Raw genomic sequence first — 21367 nt, forward strand, 5'->3', positions numbered from 1 at the left:
AAAGAACCAATAGATCCATTTTGGAAGAAGTGCAGCCAAAGTGCTCCTTGGAGGCTAAGATGGCCAAATTTCATCTCTCATACTTTGGACATATTTTCAGGAGGGACTAGTCTCTGGAGAAGGATATCATGTTTGGTAAGGTGGAGGGGTCAGAGAAAAAGAGGAATACCTCAATGAGATGGCAGCATTGCCAAGTGGCAGCATCGATGGACTCAAGCATGGCAACAATAGTGAGGTTGGCCCAGGATCAGGCAGTGTTTTGTTCTGCTGTGCATAAGGTCGCTATGGGTCGGTACTGACTTGATGGCACCTAACAACAACAACAACCACAATGAGTGGGAACTGACACAATGGCATTTAACAACAACAAAAATGGGAGTCCTGGTGTGGTGCTGTGGGTTAATGCGCTGGACTGCAAAGTCTCTTTGAATTGCAAGGTCGGCAGTTCAAGTTTACCACCCAGTCCTCAGAAAACCTATACAGGGTTGTTATGTGTCAGTACCGACTCATCAGCACTTAACAACCACAACAATAGGTTAATTTAGTTTCATGTCACAGTATGTGTCTGGTTGTGTCATTCATCTTGTACAAATACTTGTACAAATACTCTTCTTCCACACACACATTAGTCACAGGGAAGTTGAGTTCCCACCAGCTGTGTTAACTAAAAATTATTGTACCTCAGATAACAATGCTTTTTTGTTAATGAAAAATAATTAGCAAATAGTCTGACTTACTCAAATTAATTTTCCAAGAAGTAAAATTGGTTTCTTTAAGCAACAAATCCTAATGAAAAAAATTAACCATTTCAATGCAGTTCTTTCTACAATGTATATGCCACTGAATAACTCAGGAGAATGCTTTTCAAATTTTTCCAAGAAGGGAGTCCCGGTATGGCGCTGTGAAATAAAGCACTGGACTGCAAGGTCGATTTGATCCACAAGGTCGACAGTTCAGACTCACCAGCTGCTCCTTGTAAACCCTGTACCAGGTCACAAAGAGTCAGAACCGACTCAAGGGCACTTAACACCAACAGCAACCCTAATAGTCTAAGTGTGAAGAGAATCACTGAGAGAGCCAGAGTGAGACGACTTCTGGGTTTTACCTTAAATTCATATAACTGTTACACTATACTTTATAATGTAGCTTAATTTTAGTATAGAGAAGTGAAACTTGCTTTCCTTCAAATGTGATAGCTGCTCTTAGAAAAATAGGGTGTATCTCTTTGTATTCTTTGGTAATACCCCTGATGTGAGAAACAAACAGTATAAATGCATTGTCAACAGAAAACAGCTATGTAAATGAACTCTCAGAAGAAGGGTACACATTAGTATTACTCGTTTGTAAGGTAATGTCACCAAGAACATCTTGAAAGAAAGCATAGACAGGGCACCTTCTGGGAGCACTATGGACCTCAGGGCAAGTGGGGCCTCAGACCACCTGGAGCCTAAGAGTATCAACTCATCATTTCACTAAAGACAAGCATATGGGCTTACTAATAGTAAGCATTAAAATGACATACTCTGGATTATTTACAAGGAGGTATGTTCATGAGGAATGTTAGGATTCAACTGTGTCCCCCTAAAATTTGTGTTGTAAATCCTGACTTCTATGCTTAACCACTGATCATCTGTGTGTTGTATGGTGATGGCCGTGTGTTGCTATGATGCTGGAAGCTATGCTACTGGTATTTTAAATCCCAGTAGGGTCACCATGATGGGCAGGTTTTGGTGGAGCTTCCAGACAAAGACAGATATGAAGAAGGAGAGGCAGACCACTTCTAAATGGTTTGCCACTGAAAATCTTATGAAAAGCAGCAGAATAGTGTCAGATATAGTGCCAGAAGATGAACTCTCAGATTGAAAAGCACTCAAAATACAACTGGGGATGAATTGCCTTGTCTTGACAAAGTAGAATTGACCGTGATGACTTGGATGCAACAAAGCTTTCAAGACCTTCATTTGCTGATGCGACACAATGCAAAATGAGAAGAAACAACTGCAAACATCCATTAGTAATTAGAACATGAAATGTACCAAGTATAAATCTAGGAAAATTGGAAGTCTTCAGAAATGAAATGGAACACATAAAGTGATATCTTAGGCATTGGTGAGCTGAAATGGGCAGGTATTGGCTATTTTGAATCAAATAATCATGTGGTTCACTATCCTGGTAATGACAGATTGAAGAGGAATGACAAAAAAGCATTTCAAGGTCTATCTTGGAAGTACAATGCTGTCAGTGATAGAATAAATTAAAAATTTGCTTAAAAGAACAATTAGTTAATACCACTTTTATTTTAAATTACACACCAAGCATTAAAGCCAATAATGATGAAATCAAGATACATTGATAATTACTGGTAATTAGAATGCAAAGGTTGGAAATACCGAGCAAGGAAATAATTAAAAAATCTGGTCTTGGTGATAGAAGTGATGCTGGAGATTGCATGATAGGACTTGGCAAGACCAACAACTGAATTCATCTGCAAATACCTTTTTTAAAACAACGTAAAAGGCAACTATGCACAAGGAGTCCTGGTTTGGTGCTGTGGGCTAATGCATCCTATTGCAAAGTCATTTGAACCGCAAGGTGGGTGGTTCAAGCTCACCAAGTGCTCCTTGGAAACCCAATACTGGGTTGCTATGGGTCAGAATCGACTCGACGGCACTTAACAACAACAACATGCACATGGACCTCACCAGATGGAACACACAGGAATCAAATTGACTGTCTCTGTGGGAAGAGATGAAGGAGGTCAGTATCATCAAAACAAGGCCAGAGGCTGACTGTGGAACACACCTTCAGTTGCTCATATATAAGTTCAGACTGAAGCTGAAGAAAATTGAAACAAGTTCATGAGAGCCAAAATATATATTGAATATACATCATCTGGATTTAGGACCCTCTAAAGACTAGAATTGATGCATTGGACACAGATGACTAAAGACCAGAAGACTTGTGGGATGGCATCAAGAGCATCATAGAGGGAGAAAGCAAAAGATCATCAGGAAAGGAAAGAAGGAAAAGACAAAAATGTATCAGAAGAGACTCTGAAAATTGCTCTTGAACATAGAGAAGCTAAAGCAAATGGAAAGAATGAGGAGGTAAAATATCTGAGCAGAAAATTTCAAAGGGCAGATTGAGAAGACACAGTCAAGTATTATAAGGAAATGTGCAAAGACCTAGAGTTAGAAAACCAAAAGAGTAGAACACATTCAACATTTCTCAAGCTGAAAGAACTGAAGAAGAAATTCAGCACTTGGGTTGCAACATAGAAGGATTCTATGGACAAGCATTAAGCTTTAAAAAAGAAGGAATACGCAGACTCACTCTACCAAATAGAATTGGTCAGTGCTCAACCATTTCAAGAGGTAGCATTTGATCAAGAACTGGTAGTATTGAAGGAAGAAGGCTTTGGCAAGAAAACAAACCTCCAGGAATAGATGGAGTACATATTTAAATATTTCAACAAACTGATGCAGCACTGGAGACACTCACTTGTCTATGCCAAGAAATTTGGAAAACGACCACCTGATCAACTGATTGGAAGTGATCCACATTTGTGCCCTTTACAGAGGAAAGTAACCCAACAGAACATGGAAATCATTAAATATTATCATTAATATCACATATGAGTAAAATTTTGCTGAAGGTAAATAAAAATTGATTGCAGGAGTACATCGACGGAGCTGTCAGAAATTCAGGTCATATTCAGAAGAGGGCTTGGAACAAGGGGTATCATTGCTGACATCAGATGGGTCTTCGCTAAAAGTAGAGTATATCAGAAAGATACTTACTTGTGCTTTATTGACTATGCAAAGGTATTGGACTATGTAGATCATAGCAAACTTGGATAACATTGGGAAGAATGGATATTCCAGAACACTTATTGTGCTCATGAGGATCCTGTGCATGAGGCAGTCCTTACAACAGAGCAAGGGCATACTGAATGGTTTAAAATCAGAAAAGTTGTGCCCCAGGGTTGTATCCTTTTACTGTGCTTATTCAATCTGTAGGTTGAGCAAATAATCTAGGAAGCTGGATTATATAAAGAAAAATGTGGCATCAGGATTGGAGGAAAAATCATTTCTACCTGAGATATGCAAATAACACAACCTTGCTGAAAGTGAAGAGGACTTGAAGTACTTATTGAAGAAGATCAAAGAATGAATCCTTCAATATGGATTGCACCTCAGTATAAAAAAAATGAAAATCTTCATAATTGGATCAATAAATATGATAAATGGAAAAAAGATTGAAGTTGTCAAAGAATTTATTTTTCTTGGACCCACACTCAACACTAAAAAAGCAGCAATTAAGGAACCAAACGATGTTTTATATTAAGTAAATCTGCTACAAAAGACCTCTTTTAAGTATTAAAGAACAAAGATGTCTGCTTGAGAACTAAGCTGTGACCCGATCCATAGTATCTTCATTTGCCTCATATGTCTGTGAAAGTCGGGCAGTGAATAAGGAAGACAGTACAGGAATCTATGGATTTGAATTACGGTGTTGGAGAAGAATATCGAAAGTAACAAGAACTGCTAGAATAAAGGAATCTGTGTTGGAAGAAGCACATGCAGAATGCTTCTTAGCAGTGAGGATGGTGAGGCTTCATCTCATCCTTCATACTCTGGACATGTTGTCAGGGGAGGACCAGTCCCTGGAGATGGACAGCATGCTCGGTAAAGTGGAGGGACAACAAAAAGGGGGAAGTCCCCCAGTGAAATGGATTGATAACAACTATGGCCTCAAACCTAACCCAGGACTGGGTAGTGTTTCTTACTGTTGTGCACAGAGTGGCTATATGTCAGAATCCCCTGGATAGCACATCACAACAACAACACGTCTGGTTCTAATCCCATTTGGGGCATGGGTTGTCTTGTCTTATTGAGGCAGGATTAGTGTAGAACATGTCTTAAATCATGATGGCTCCATAAGCACTGGACTGCAAACCATACGGTCGATGGTTCGAGCCCACCAGCAGCTTCATGGGAGAAAGATGAGGCTTTCTAGTGCTGTAAAAAAAATTTTTTTAAGATGCCTCAGAAACCCTATGCAGGGTCACTGTCAGTAGTGAGTGAAATGAGCACGTAACAACAACAGTGCCTTAAATCAGTCTCTTTTGTGATATAAAGAAATTAGCAAGCAAGTAAAGGAAGCAAGAGATGGGGTAAGACAGAAGCTGGAGATCTAGGAACCAGGAAGCAGAAGCTGAAGAAGTCAGAGCCTTCCTCCAGCTTCTATAGAAAGAGAAGCTGCCCCTTACAGCCAGTGCTCTGAGTTCAGACGTCTAGACTCTTTAACTCTGAGAAGAGATGTATTTATCAACAACAAAACCATCTACTTGTGGCATTTTTGCTATCACAGCAAGGAAACAGTGCAGTTGTCAGTAGGGGTTGGAAGAGCGAACTACAAAAAACAGTTCGTTTTTGAAAAGGTATCCATTGTCTCTCAAAGAAGCACATTGACTACCTTAATATTAAACATCAACCACCTTAAAATGGGTGATATTTAATACATTCTATATCTAAGTGAAAAACTCTTCTTATATCAGTTCAGTGTTCTAAAATTATGTTTGTTTCTTAAAGTCACATGGTGGAAGTTCATGGTTTCATGCTCTCAAGTTCAAGATAAAAGAAAATGAAGGGCTTTGATAAGCTCCTTTTCCCCCATGCAGCGAAACAGCTCAGGGTTCTCTGGCAGGGCTGTGCATTTTCGTTTATGACATTCAGAAATTGAAAGTCCCCACCTAGACAGACTAACTTGGTTGTGTTAGGAAATAGATTCTAACTTTGGCCTTTCTAGTTAGCAGGCTGTTGGTAGTCAGGACCTGTGCCTATAGTACCTGAGTGGGCACCGTAAGTGATTGCAGGCAGCCAACTAGGCGTAGTAGCAAACTGGCATCCAGACAGCAGTTGCTTATCTCGAGACACAGTTTGGGCCCAGCACTATCAAGAGAAGGTAGAAACCTGAATTTTATAAGAGATCTTTCCGTTTATAAATGTTGGCAACAAAAGCTGCCCAGACCAATGAAAACTCACCTGTGGGCCAGATTCATCCTTTGGTTGGAACTTTGCTACTGTTGAGGTATACTCACCAACTCTTCTTAAGCCTAAGTTCAGTGTTATCAGGACCAGTGATTATGTAAACATTTTTGTTAGGTGCTGTAGCATTCCCTTCCCACTCTTAGCATCCCCATGTGGCAAAGCAAAACTGTCTCACAGGGTTTCCTAGGCTGTAAGCTTTGTACAAGGAGCCCTGATGGTACAGCGAGTTAAGCATTGGACGACTAACGATTCATATCCACTAGCTGTTCTTCGGGAGAAAGATGAGGCAGTGTACTTCCATAGAGGTTTACAGTCCTGAAAACCCTGTGGAGCAGTTCTGTTCTGTCCTACAACGTCGTTCAGTCCACATCATCCAGATAGCAGTAGGTTTTGGTTTGGAATCTTTAAGGAAACAGTTCACTAGGTTACTAGTTGAGGTCATAACTATTGTACTAATGTCCAATTTCTTGACTTTAGGGTTTATAGTATAAATGGAGAGCCCTGATGTGGCGCTGCGAGTTAATACGCGGGGCTGCAGGGGTGGTTCCAACAACAAGGTCAGTGGTTCAAGCTCACCAGCCACTCCTAGGGAAACCCTACACAGGGTCACTGTGAGTCAGAAGCAATTCGAGGGCACTTAACAACAGTAGAAATGGGATTGATAACCCATTCTTACGTTGAAGCACACGCATAGTAAATACATAAAAGCACTTTGTGATCTAAAGCAAGATATGTCTTTTTTTTAAATATAATTTTTATTGCAAATATATAGGTCAGAAAACATTTGCCATTTCAACAATCCATTTTCCTTTTTTGATATGAAAAAAAAAGAATTACAAGTCAAATGCCTAGTACAAATGATTGTACTAGTATTTTTTATTTTTGTAAACTCCAAATAAGGAGCTCTTATAGCGTAGTGGTTATGAGTTGGGCTGCTAACCTCAAGGTCGGTAGTTTGAAACTACCAGCCGTTCCATGGGAGAAAGACAAATCTTTCTGCTCCCATAAAGATTTATAGCCTCAAAAACCCTATGCAGGGTCACTATGAGTCAGAACTGACTCCATCACCACTACCACCACCAGCAAACTTTAAGTTGTCAAAACAGTAGAGGAGAGGGAAAAGGAAGTCTTCTTTTAAATTGTATATCTCACGAGATTGCACGATTTTCTTTTTAGTGAATCACAAACCTTTCCCATCTACTCTAAAGTGGTAAGATTTGAAAAGATTATTTTAATATGTTCCATAGTGCTGTTGCTGTTGTTAAGTACCATCGAGTCGCTTCTGACTCATAACGACCCTGTTTCCAAAGAGACTGGTGAGTTTGAACCACTGACCTTGTGGTTTACCGACCTTGCAGTCTAATGCTGTATTCTACAGCGCCACACCAGGCTTTGTGTATTAGGTTTGAGAAGTGAGGTCATTTCTTAACCCAATAATAAGAAAGATTTTCTTACAGATCAGAGATGGAAGCATCCCCATCAGATTGTATGTCCTTGGAAGAATGTTTAACCTCGATGACTCAGTGAAACAGTGGTTTGTTGATTTGCCTTAAAAACTTACCTAACATGTCCATTATCAGCTTCTCATCTTAGCAGTCTTTTCTGCCAAACTGCTTGTATATCTGCTCTTTCCGTTGCAAATGGTGAAAGAAAAGTCTACAGTGCTAAAGTATGTATAAATATCTTATCCTGCTAGCTTTAACTTCATGTCTTCCCACACCACTGGATAGATCCAAACTACCTACCCTGACAACACAAAAATTGAGAAGAGAAGCCAAGAAAAGGAGAAGAGAAGCCAAGAGAGGTTACAGGTGGCAGCTCTCTTTGCCTGGCTGTGTTCTCTCACTCTTTCCTACACTGAAGGTGGATTCATTGCCTTGGATCTGTTTATCTCCTAGGTCTTGGATATATAAAATAAGATTGTTTTCAATGTTTTTGTTTTTACTCCTCAACTTTATTATACAAGTCAGGACTCCTGTTGTGGTGCTGTAGGATCAGAACTGAACTTCAAACCACAAGGCCGGAAGTTCAAACCCACCAGCTGTTCCGTGGAAACCCTTGCAGGGTCGCTATGAGTAGGAACCGACTCGATGGCTCTTAACAACAAGAAGTGTATAAGGCAGTCTTTAAAGCAGTTCTGAATATCATAACTCATGATTACAGAGGCCATGTTATTAGTGAAAATCACATTAAGATGGAGTAGATGTCAGACTGTCCTGTATTAAACATATTATAGCAATACAGATGTAGCCATAGTAACCTGGCCTTCATGTTTCAAATGAAAATTGTATAGAAGTTATTTATTTATTTCTAGTGAGAAAACAAATCACATGCTTCCCTTCCAGGATGTGAAAAAAAAAACAAAAAGAAGAAAGCAATTTCCTTTTATTCCCTCTTCTTTTCCTTCCTTTTCTTTTTAACTGCCTGCCCCGTCACTCATGCGTGTGTGTATACTCTACCAAGTGACTAATTTTCCCTTCCCTGCCACCCCTGAGAACCATAATAGAAAGTTTTTTATAGAATGAAAATCTTTTCTTGACTTTTTGCAGTAGTGGTCTCATATAATATCTGTCCCTTTGCAGTTGAGTAATTTCACTCAGCATAATGTCCTCCATGTTCCTCCATGTTGTACAGGTTCTGTATTCTTTAGTGTTGTATATTATTCCATTGTGTGTGTACCAGAGTTTGTTCAACCATTCCTTTGTTTGATGGGCATCTAGGCTGTTTCCATATTTTTGCTATTGTGAATAATGCTAAGATGAACATGGGTGTACACATATCTACTTGTGTTATGGGTCTTGTTTCTTGAGGATGTATACCAAATAGAGGGATTGCTGGGTCATATGGTATTTCTATTATCAACCTTTGAGAAAGTGCCACAGTGGTTGCGCCATTTTATAATCCCACACCCTCTCCAGTATTTGTTGTTTTCTGCCTGTTTTGTTTTGTTTTTCTATAACTTTGATCTTAATGCTGCAGTAAAATCATCATTTCATTGTTATTTTGATTTGCATCTCTCTAATGGCTAAGAGCGCTGGTAGCGTAGTGGTTACGAATCTGGCTGCGAACCGCAAGGTCAGCAGTTCGAAACTGCCAGCTGTTCCACGGGAGAAAGATGAGGCTTTCTGCTCCCGTAAAAATTTACAGCCTTGGAAACCCTGTACAGGGTCACTATGGGTCGGAACCAACTCCACAGCACATAACAACAACAACAACAACAATGGCTAAGAGTCCTGGTGTGGTGTTGTGGGTTAATGCATTGGACTGCAAGGTCTGTTTGAACCACAGTCAGCAGTTCAAGCTCACCAGCAGCTCCTTGAAAACTCACAGGGTTGCTATGAGTCGGAAATGACTCGATGGCACTTAAAAACAACAACAACAATGGCTAGTGAAAGAACCCTGGTAGTGAAGTGGGTTTATGATGGGGCTGCAAGATCAGCAGTCTGAATCCACCAGCTGCTCCTCAGGAGGAGGATGAGGCTTTCTGCTCCTGTAAATAGTTACAGCCTCAGAAACCCTGTACAGAGACGCTGTAAGTCAGAACTGACTTGACGATATACGATCGCCACCCCCACCAAGGGCTAATTTGTTGGTCACCTGAATGTCTTCTTTGGTGATGTTTCTGTTCCTGTCCTCTGCCCATTTTTTTTTTTTTTTAAGTTTTATTATGAATTATGTGACAGTTTACATGGGAGAACATCATTTCTATCACATATTATCCAACTACTGATCCTGCTTCTTTGTTTCCAATCTTTGCATTCCAATCACCAGTAATTATCAATACATCTTGACTGCATGTTTGATCAAATTCCCACTGAAGAAGTTGGTAGAATTCTTCAATTTTATCATCACTAGTTTTAGTGGTCTGCCCATTTTTAAATTGGATTATTTATCACCTTCTTACTGAAAAATTATATATATTTTTTTACTTATAATCTGGTCATAGTCTGCAATTCATTTGAAAGGAAACTGGATTATTGGCAGAGAATTTTTGCTGTCAGTGATCTTTCTGGGGGGTAAATCTGGTCATTTGAGTTCCTTTCTGAAAAACCCTAGTGTTGCCCAACATTCAGGACCAAATCGGAAGATTTTAGCATGGCCTACAAGGCCTTGATCTTTCATGCTGTGACTCACGTTGCCTTTCCCTAAGTCAACTTGATACCCCAGAGTGTCTCAGGTAAGTATCTATTAAAGCATTTATCACACTGCTACCATCCTTAAGTTTCTCATCTGTCTTCACCACTAGACTGGGCTCCTTGATAAAAGTGCATTTTATTTTAATTCCTTCTAGAATCTAGCACAGTTCCTAGCACTAAACAGGTATGTCTCCTGGTAACCAGCCCGGAAACACTGTAATCCTGGCAGGCCAAGCTGGTATCACTGTCTTTGGTTTCTGTATTCTTTTAACAATAGTATTCTCTTTGCCCTGCATACCCTTTATTTCTTCAAACCCCTCTGCTTCAGTTTACCTTTCTCTGATCTCACAACACTTTATGTCTCCATTAGAGTATTTTCTTACTACACTATGTTTTTCTGTCAGCCTTTTCTGTCAGTTTAAGGTATAAAGACTTGTTGTTAGGTGCCATCGAGTCAGTTCCGTCTCATAGCGACCTTCTGCACAACAGAACGAAACACTGCCTCGTCCTGTGCCAACCTCACAATCATTATTAAGCTTGAGCCCATTACTGCTGCCACTGTGCTATTCCATCTCATTAGAGACCCTCCTCTCTTTCGCTGACCCTCCACTTTACCTGGTATGATGTCAGTACAGGACTTAGGTTCTAAACATATGAGAACATAGAAGGTGACCATAAAGATGGGCAACTGAACAAATAGATGAATTACTAAATGAATGGCCTTTAGTGACCACGTGCTAGAAATTTAATGAAGTGTTTTATAAACAAAGGATCTCAATTTGTGGCTTAAGAGATTCAGCCTGCATATAATATTTGTTTGGCCAACAGTGTTTATTAAGAACAGTGGACCAACCATCAGGATGCCCTTCTGTTGCCTCTTAGCAGTTCTCCACAGCTTGCGGCTGCCGGTGTGTGAGTGTGTGAATCCTGCTCTGCTCGTCCTCAGGATGTGACTGTGGTGCTGTGAAGAGAACTCATTGACTAATCACAGATCTTGATATGCCTCATTTGCTACCAAGAAGCAATAGCCACTTTTGGAAAATGCATTCTTTAAATCTCAACAATACCAAAGTGTGTGTCTTTCAAACTTCAGAAGAACACTACATGAGAAAAGGGGGTCATATAAATTAGAAAACATACAATGTTATGTTATATTCATCTCCAGTATTCACTACATTTAATATTGTCATAAAGGCTTACAAGAGTCTTTTGTTTGACTTTGTTAAATGCAGTGTCTTCTAGTATTAGGAATCCAACATCTTGGAATTCTTTATAAAATGATACGTCCGCTGCTTTCTCTCACACACATACACACACACACACACACACCAGTTCATAGAACACTGGCTTAAAGTGTTTTATATTAAACTGTTAATAAAAGCTGTAATAAAATAGCACTTAACACCAACCACCTCAAGTTTTAGAAATGATGACAAACACTGTAACCATTCATCTAGTGTTGGTGGAAGAAGCTCTGGTAGCGTAGTGGTTACGAATCGGGCTGCGAACCTTAAGGTCAGAGGTTCGAAACTACCAGTCGCTCCGCGGGAGAAAGATGAGGCTTTCTACTCCCGTAAAGATTTACACCCTCGGAAACCCTGTACAGGGTCGCTATGGGTCGGACCCGACTCGATGGCACTTAACAACAACAACAACAAACAAAAGAAAACCGCTTGCAAGTAAATATATATTCACTAGGAGTGTGTGATTTCCTAGGAGTCATTGCGTATTGTTTTTAGTGAACATTCTAGGTGTTTCTATTTTCTGAAAGGTGAAGAAAGGATTGGGATTGGATATTAATTAGCAAGTAAGGAAACCCAGAAACGAATACAAAAAGTGATAAATTGTATGTAGAAACTGTAGAATTGGTTTCTGTTCTGCTGTGTATATTCTGAACAGCAACAGATATAAAATATTTTTTAAATTCATAATATTCTGCCGAATTTTTGAATATTTTAAGACCCATTTAAAATATTACCAATTGATTAGCAGTTAAAGCCATTTGTTAATAAGATGCTAAATAAATTTTCTAAGGGCTGCAGTTGGCAGAACTTGCCAACTGTTGCCAATGTACCATTTCTGGGAAATGGTCAGCAAATTGTTTTAGGTTCTTTTAGTGAGCCAGAGAGAATATGTAGACTCTCTTGAAATTGTGTTTACAAAACTAGAATGGACTCCTGGTGTGGCACTGCTGGAGAAGGACTGGACTGCAAACCACCAAGTCAGCGGTTCACCCACCAACAGCTCTTACAAAAGAGTTTTATTTATAAACTACACATTAGATATTAATAATGATGTATTGAATCATTTTAAGAAAATTAATGTTGCCATTATCTTGGTTTTCCAGTGTGCTGCTCATCTTAAAGAATCACTGAGTGGTGCTTTCATCATTATACCTTATTTTTCATTATGGTTTTGTTTTTCATGGATGTTTATTTCCCTGTATATTATTTAGATTTTGAATTTTTAAATTTCATTTAAATGAAATCATACTATAAGGGGACTTCAAAAAGTTCATAAAAAAGTGGAATGAAAAATATAAAAGGAATTTTTCCATGAACTTTTGAATCCCCTTTGTATATATATATATTTACTTGCAAGAGGTTTTGGTTTATGTTTTACCCGATAATTCTTGCACCAACACTAAATGAATGTCATCATTTCCAAAACTTGAGGTGGCAGGTGTTAGGTGCTATTTTATTACAGCTTTAATATGCATGGTTTTTTTCTCCTTATTCATGTTTAGATGTTATGTATGTTTTTTGGATACTAATGTGTTGCAAGTAAGGACCTCTGGTAGCATAGTGGTTACAAGTTGGGCTGCTAACCTCAAGGTCAGCAGTTCGAAACTACTAGCTGTTCTATGGGAGAAAGATGAGGCTTTCTGCTCTCATAAAGATTTACAGCCTCGGAAACCCTGTACAGGGTCACTGTGATTCTGAACTGACTCCACAGCACCGACCAAATGTTTCTCCCAGTTCGTGGCTCATCTTTTCATTATACAATATTTTTGATGAAGAGAAATTCTTGTATTTAATGTCAAATTCATCAAACTTTCTTTTTTTAATTAAAAAAAAAGGTTGGAGAGTAATTCAGTGATCTTAAATTCCAAAATTAAAACCCTGCAGTCTTCTTCTAAAATCTAAGTAGTCACTTGGAATATAGTTTACAAGACACATTCACAGCCATTTTCCCCCCTCTTTTTCTCTTCTCTGGTTTCATCCTCACAACAAGCCCTGTGAGGTAAATAGAACAAAAATAGTCATTTCCATTTGCCAGTGAAAGCACTAAACCTGAAAAAGGTAAAATGACATACCTAAGATCACGCAGTCAGTAAATAGTTGTTGTTATTAGGTGCCATCAAGACGGTACGGACTCATAGCAACCTTATGCCCAGCAGAACGAAACACTGCCCAGTCTAGGGCCAACCTCACTACTGTTGTCACGCTTGAGCCCATTGATGCTGCCACTTTGCCAATCCATCTTACTGGGGATCTTCCTCTTTTTCTAAGACCCTCCACCTTACCAAACATGATACTCTTCTCCAATGATTGGTCCCTCCTGACAGTATGTCCCAAGTATGAGAGATGAAGTTTGGCCATCCTGGCCTCCAAGGAGCACTCTGGCTGCACTTCTTCTAACACAGATCTGTGGGTTCTTTTGGCAGTCCATGGCACTTTCAGTATTCTCCTCCAACACCGTAATTCAAAAGCATCAATTCTTCTACTATCTTCCTTATTCACTGTCCAGCTTTCGCATACATACGAGGTTATTGAAAATACCATGGCTTGGGTCAGGCGCACCTTAGTCCTCAAGCTGACATCTTTGCTCTTCAGCACTTTTAAAAGATCTTGTGCAGCATATTTGCCTAATGCAGTACGTAGTTTGATTTCTTGACTGCTGCTTCCAAGAGTGTTGCAAAGCCAGGTCTCCTGACTTCCAATCTTCTCCCAGCATCACCCTGTCTCTTGTTATATTAATGTGCTCATTGTGTATGGGTTTTTATTGCATGGAAACTGCCTTTGCAACAGGAGATAGTTTTTGAATAAACAAGATGATGAAGTACATAGAAATCAGATCATTCAACATAATGTTGAGATTTCTTAGAGCATTTAGGATGTATCGTATAAGACAATGCTGAAAGTTTTATACAGAAATTCTTCATTTTCTGGTTTAATGGTTTCTTAGATTGTAGTCTTTAAGTATTGCTTTTTTAAAAGCCCTTTTACTGATATAAGATCAAATTGAAATATCATACACTTTATCCATTCAGTGATTTTCAAAGTTGAGAATGTTTGATTAGAATTTATGTATGTAACCATCACCATTATGTAATTCCAGAACATTTTCATCATGCCCCAAAGAAACCATCCTGCATCCATTAGTACACATTATCCATGCCCTATGGCTCTGTAAGATAAGCACTGGACTTCAAACCCAAAAGTCACCGGTTTGAGCCCACTTAGCCACTCCGTGGGAGAAAGATGAGACTTCCTGCTCCTGCAAAGATTTATAGCCTCGAGTCCTGTGTGGCGCTGTAGGTTAATGCGCCAGACTACAAAGCCGTTGGAACTGCAAGGTCAGCAGTTCAAGTTCATCAGATGCTCCTCGGAAACCCTATACAGGGTCGCTATAGGTCGGAACCAACTCGACAACACTTCACAACAGCAACAACAAACTGACTCTAAGGCACTTAACAACAACAACAATAAAAACCTATATGAACTTTTGGTGTAGTCCTGTGGGTTAATGTGCTAGACTGCAAAGTTGGTTTGAACCACAAAGTTGGCTGTTCAAGCTCACTGGTCACTCCTCAGAAACCCTATTCAGGGTTGCTATGGGTCAGAACTGGCTTGACAGCACTTAACAACAACAACAGGGTTTAAGGAACCCTAGTGGAGCAGTGTTTAAATAGCTGGATGGGAACTGAAAGGTTGGTGATTTGAACTCACCAGCCACTCCAAGAGAGGAAGATGTGGCAGTCTGCATGTAAAGACTTACAGCTTGAGGACCCCCTACCCGGACAGTTCTGTTGTGCCCTATAGGATTGCTAAGAGTTGGAACATACTCAACAGCATTGGGGTTTTGTGTTTTCTTTTCTTTTTTCGTTTATTTTTCTGGTTCGTGACCATTAGAGATAAATGCAAAACAGTTTTGCTCATCTGCTGAAATAGGTTTTTGGTAATGCTCTGGACTGCAAGGTTGGTTTGAAACACAAGGTTGGCAGTTCAAATCCACCAGTCACTCCTTGGCAGCCAGGGTGGCTTTGAGTCGGAATCGATTCGACAGCATTTAACAACAACAGCAACCTGTCCTTTTCATCATAGTTGTCACATGAATGAATCAGCCTCTGGTATACTTGTCTTCATCCTCTGAGATCCCTTCCAAATTTACTGTTCACAGAAATTATCTGGGTATCTTGTTAAATGCACATTCTGCTTCAGTTGGCCTGGGGGGTAATGGGGAGCAAACTCTGCATTTGAAACAAGCTTCCAAGTGATGAAAGTGCTTTTGGACCACACTTTAAAGAGCAAGGTTTTAAATAACGATGAGGGGCACAGAAGCCAGGCACAGCCTACTTAGTCTGTTTCTGGTTATGCCCATTGTATTCCTGCCCCGTTTGTCAGTAAAGACTGTTTTTCCATTGGGGATATGTAAAAGTTTGACTTGCAGTATGTGAGGTCTTTGGTAGCTTTTCTGTCCTGTGTGTGTTTCCACGGTTACTGTTTATACAGAATGGTAACACACCAGTGAGGATGCTGAAGGAGATGTAGTGATAGTTAACATGTATTCGCTGCTTATTAAGTATCCCGGACACTATACAAGTGTTGGCTGGATTTTCTCAGTAAAAGCATGAAGTAGGGATTATTATTATCCCACTTCCAAATGAGAATGAAAAGCAAGTTTAATGACTTGCTCATGATTACCCAACCAGAAGACGATAGAGCTAAAACCTCAACACAGGTAATTTGACTCTAGTGCATCTCTTCACGATTCTGCTGACAGTCAGAAACCACAGGATTCATATAAAATGTATATGGATTTTCTGCCTTTTTTCCCAAAAGGTCTTTGAAGAGTGTTTTCCTTTCTTATGTTTTCCCCTCTTTAGGTCAATTATGGTGTCTCGATGAGTCAAAATCTGACTCAATAGCTTTGTTGGGTTTTTTTGTTGTTGGTGTTCAGTGGTGGTGGTGGTTTAAGCTAAGAGGCTTAACTCACTGCCAGGTGTATATTTTTACATCTTTCATTTTGAATCTGTGTTAAGAGAAAAATATCTCACTCATGTCCCTTTGATGTGAAAATGGACACCGAATCAAAACTCCACAGCCCTGAGTGAAAGAAAAGCATGTTCTTAGTAATGTGGAGACTGTTTTCTGAAAAAGAATGCCAAAATTAGATTTTGCAGGATTTTCACAAAAGGCTACTTGATTCTTTTGTGTATTCTTAAAACTTGATTTGTTTTTCTTTATCCGAGTGGTAACTGTAATCTAGTAGATAATTTGGAAGTATACTTTCCACTCTGAATTCTGCCAAATCACCAAGTGATCTCAGAAGCCAGGGAACCTCTCTGCCTTAGCTTCTCAGCCTGTCTGATGTTAACCACATGGGTAGTACTTGAACTTCTCTTTCTGTCAGCACATTTAGAAAAAAGGAAGAGAGAGAAAGAAAATGAGCATTTCTAAGTCCACTGGCATTTGTGAAAACGAGTGAAAGCTGTTTAGGATAAGAAAGGTGTGTTAGTTTAATCAAAGCTTAACTTGGAAGTTGATAAACAAAGAGCAGATTGTGATAAATACATAGGGGTTTGAAAAAGTTTGTGGGAAATTGGAATGAAAAGAGAATGGAATTTTTCCCACACATTCTTGAAGCTTCCCCCCTCCATAATGTAAATGGCTTGTTAATTATCGCAAAATAGTATGAGGCTATGTACTTTCATTATGTTTGTTTCTTTTACAGTCCATCAATATTATGGAACTGACTTTACAGAAATATGGAAGTTATGAAAAATTTGAACAAGCCACTGGTGGTAGCCTGCTGTCTAAACCTCGAATCTGGAGTCATGTTAGGAAGTACATGATGAAAGAAGGTTGCCTGGGTGAGGTAAGAGCCTCCTGTGAACATGACCTCCTAAAGGGCATTTTCACTCTCCATCAGTGCGCACAGCTTTGACTTTTTTCCTGGCTGGTTTTGTTTTCCCAACCCTACTCACTAAATTTCCCACCGTAATTCTCACTAAATACTATGTGTCTGAGGAGTCCTGGTGTGGCACTGTGGGTTAGTGCGCTGGACTGCAAGGTTGGCTTGAACAGCCAAGTCAATGGTTCAAGCTCACCAGCTGCTCCTCGGAAACCCTATGCAGGGTCGCTATGGGTCGGAACCGACTCTACGACACTTAACAACAACCAGTTCCTTTAAGACTCCTAGTGTGGTGCTGTAGGATCAGCACTGGACTCAGAACCATGAGGCTGATGGTTCAAACCACTGACTGCTCCTTTGAAACCCTATACAGGGTCGCTATGAGTCAGAACTGACTCAATAGCAATTAACAACAGCAACAAAGTTCCTTTTAGGAGCCTTGCTAGGACTCCTGGTGTGGCGCTGTAGGATCAGAACTAGACTGTGAACCAGAAGCTCGATAGTTCAAACCCACTAGCTGTTCCTTTTGAAACCCTATACTGAGTCACTATGAGTCAGACCAACTTGATGACACTTACAAACACCAATAGTAATATAATGGGCTATGGGTAGGGCTGCTAACCACAAAGTCAGCAGTTTGAATTCTTCAGCCACTCCTCAGGAGGAAGTGAAGGCTTTCTGTTCCCATAAAGATTTACAGCCTCGGAAACCCTGTGCAGGGTCGCTGTGAGTTGGAACCGTCTTCATGGCAGTGGGTTTAATTTTGGTGTAACTTCCTTTGGCATAGAAGTGTTTTCTTGTGCTCATTGTCTTCCCATTTCTGTATCGCTTGTGGGATTATGTGCATTGTTTTACGAGAATTATGAATACAGAGATTTGCCCTGGTGGCTTCTCATATTAGTAGCACTTCTTACTCAGTCACAAAGTGCCTTCTGTGGTGTCCCTCTAGTCAAGGACTGCATTTGAGAGCTCACCAGGTAGACAGTTATAAGGATCTTCAATTCCTTGGTATCTTCCTCAGCATGGCCATCTACTTTTCTTGCAACCCAGTAAAAGATCTTGGGTTCTGAAAGACTGGAAATCAGTTAAGTTAAAAACGGATTGACTCTACATCTTGTCTTGTTTCTGGGAGATTGAGGTGGTTGCAAACTAACCAACCAGCAGACACACAGTGTTCATTTATAAGGCTGTTGTTTTCTGTGACAGCTCCCCCATATGTAGAAGTACTTCTGTGTGAACGTACTTTTCCTCTTGCTCCTTAGATCGTTGTCCATCTCACTGAGGACCTGCTTTCCCGCGCTTCAATGACAGTGGTCAACGGCTGCCCCACTCTGACCATCAATGTCTCCACTGCACGTGAGCACTGGCTGGAGGGGATGCTGAGGCATGAAATAGGTAGGGGCCGCCCATTGTTATTTGTTCATTTGTAATATCAGAAATCAGCTTCAAAGAAGTGTTGTTGATGTTTAAATAGAGGGCTTTCCCTTAGTACTATTGGCAAAAAGTCACAAATTTGTTAAGTTTCTCTTGGACTATAGCCAATAGATCCGTATAGCATTTTAAATGAAATTACTTTTTAAAAATTTTTTAGGGCACACTTTAGTTGTATATGTTCTGTTGTTCATAGGGTCGCTATGAGTTGGTACCGACTAGATGGCACCTAACAACAACTTGTTGTTTTAAACTTGGAAAATCATTGAAACCTGGATTTCAGTTCCCCACCTTACTACCTTGGAGTTGAATGAAGGGCTCTCGAAAATTCTTTTCAAATACAGAATCAATAATTCTTCTCTTTATGAAGGTGACTTGTTATGAAGGTTATAAACGACCTCCTCTGACGAGGCATGGCAACTTGCTGAAGGCAGGACTCTTTCAAACCTAAAAGTCTTTATTTATTTATTTTTATTTAATTTTTAAAGCTTTTTAGGTTGTGATCTGAGTGAAAGTTTACACACTGAATTGGTTTTCCCATTCAACAATTCATATAGGTTTTGGTTCGTGACATTGATTACAATTCCCATGATGTAATAGCATTTTTCCACTTTCTCACTATGTGTTCCTGTTCTCATTTCCTCCGTTGTCTTTCATATTCCTTCCTGCCTTCTGAGCTCCATCCCTGGGCAACTGCTGCCCTTTTGGTCTTCTTTGGTTGATTATTCCAAGGAGTCTGCACCTCACTGGTGTTATTGTGCACCTTACAGACCTGTCTATCCTTTGGCTGTAAGTTGAGCCATGAAGGTGGCCAACCTTTTCAAAGGTCAGGTCATTGTCTGCTTTGTTTTAATTTGGAGGCATACATCCGTTGGATTGTAGACTTATTAGTGGAATCTTTTTTGGAGAAGAATTAAAACAAGTATTGAATTCTTGTGATTCACGGGTATTCCTCTTCTCCATAGGCACGCACTATTTCCGAGGTATTAACAACCTTCAGCAGCCGTGGAACAGTTGGGCTGCGCGTAAAAAACATGAGCTGAAGCCCAACAACCCCACAGAGGAGGGCTTGGCAAGTATTCACAGTGTCCTATTTAGAAAAGACCCCTTTCTATGGAGAGCTGCCCTCCTCTACTATACTGTTTATCGAGCCAGCCAAGTGTCTTTCTGCGAACTCTTCAGAGACATTGGGAAGTTTGTCAAGGACCCCAACACAAGATGGGATTATTGCGTACGAGCCAAGAGGGGATGGACTGATACTTCCCAACCAGGTGAGTGTCTCTGACTAGGTTTTCTGAGAGACTGGGTTATTATGTAGTGATTTTGGTTACTTCCGAATCCCCTAATCAGCACAGTCGGTTTGTACTGTGAGGTCAGTGGTTCAAATTCACCAGTTGCTCCTTGGAAACCCTGTACAGGGTCGTTGTGAGTTGGAACCTACTCCACGGCACTTAACAACAACAACAAATATAAAAAAAGGAACCTTTGTTATATGATGTCAGAGCTAGTTTTCCCAAACTACATTTTCTTACCCTTATTTTTCCCCAGTTCATTTTGAAACATTTCTAACCTACATACACATGGAAAGAGTAGTAAAATGTGCACCCAGATACCCTTCACCTCGACTCACCAGTTGTGAATATTTTGTCATTTTTGCTTTCTTTCTCTTTGATTTTTCTCTCTCTCTGTGATACAATTCATGCCTTTAAATTGCATTTTCAGCGGCTTGTATAATAGTCACAGGATTGTAAGCCATCACTGCAAACAATTTTAGGATATTTTTATCAACCCAAAAGAAACATTAGCAGTTATTCCCCAGTCCCTTGCCCCCACTCAGATAAACTTTATCTTCTGTGTTCACGATCTGTTGTTGTTGTTGTTGTTGTTGTTGTTGTTAGTTCTGATACTAAGCCACCCTCACCATCTTTGCTGTTTGTGCTCATTGTTCCAACAACTGTGTCCGTCTCATTGAGGGTCTTTCTCTTTTTCACTGACCCTCTACTTTACCAAGTCTGATGTCCTTCTCCAAGGACTGGTCCCTCCTGATCAACATGTCCAAAGTCTGTGAGATGAAATCTCCCTGTCCTTGCCTTTCAGGAGCATTCTGGTTATATTTCTCCCAAGACAGGTTTGTTATTTCTCTGGCCGTCCATGTGCTCCTCAGTAACTTGTTGTTTGTTGTTGTTAAGTGCCGTTGAGTCGGTTCCGACCCATAGCGACCCTGTACAGGGTTTCCGAGGGTGTAAATCTTTACGGGAGTAGAAAGCCTCATCTTTCTCCCGCGGAGCAGCTGGTAGCTTCGAACCGCTGACCTTAAGGTTCGCAGCCCGATTCGTAACCACTACGCTGCCAACACCATAATTCAAATGCATCCATTCTTTTTCAGTCTTCCTTTTTCATTGTTCAGCTTTCACATGCATATGAGGTGATTGAAAATAACCATAGATTGGATTGAGTACCACTTAGTCTTCAAAGTGACTTCTTTGCTCTTTAACCCTTTATAGAGTTTTGCACAGCACATTTGCTCATGCAGTGAATTATTTTTATTTCTTAGCTGCTGCTTCCACAGATGTTGAATTGTGGATCCAAGTAAAATGAAATCCTTAAAAT

General features: G+C 40.0%; 1 protein-coding gene across 1 annotated transcript in view; it reads left to right on the top strand.

Annotated features, from left to right (window-relative positions):
* The window catches only part of KIAA0895 (KIAA0895 ortholog), a 34570-nt gene that overhangs the window by 4755 nt on the left and 8448 nt on the right, over positions 1-21367 (top strand). The window contains exons 2-4 of the mRNA XM_006832132.1: positions 17147-17290; positions 18589-18721; positions 19723-20028. Coding sequence (XP_006832195.1) covers positions 17147-17290; positions 18589-18721; positions 19723-20028 — 583 coding nt within the window. The remainder of the gene's footprint in view (positions 1-17146; positions 17291-18588; positions 18722-19722; positions 20029-21367) is intronic.

This window comes from Chrysochloris asiatica, unplaced genomic scaffold, assembly GCF_000296735.1.
Source record: "Chrysochloris asiatica unplaced genomic scaffold, ChrAsi1.0 scaffold00006, whole genome shotgun sequence".
Classification (NCBI taxonomy): domain Eukaryota; kingdom Metazoa; phylum Chordata; class Mammalia; order Afrosoricida; family Chrysochloridae; genus Chrysochloris; species Chrysochloris asiatica.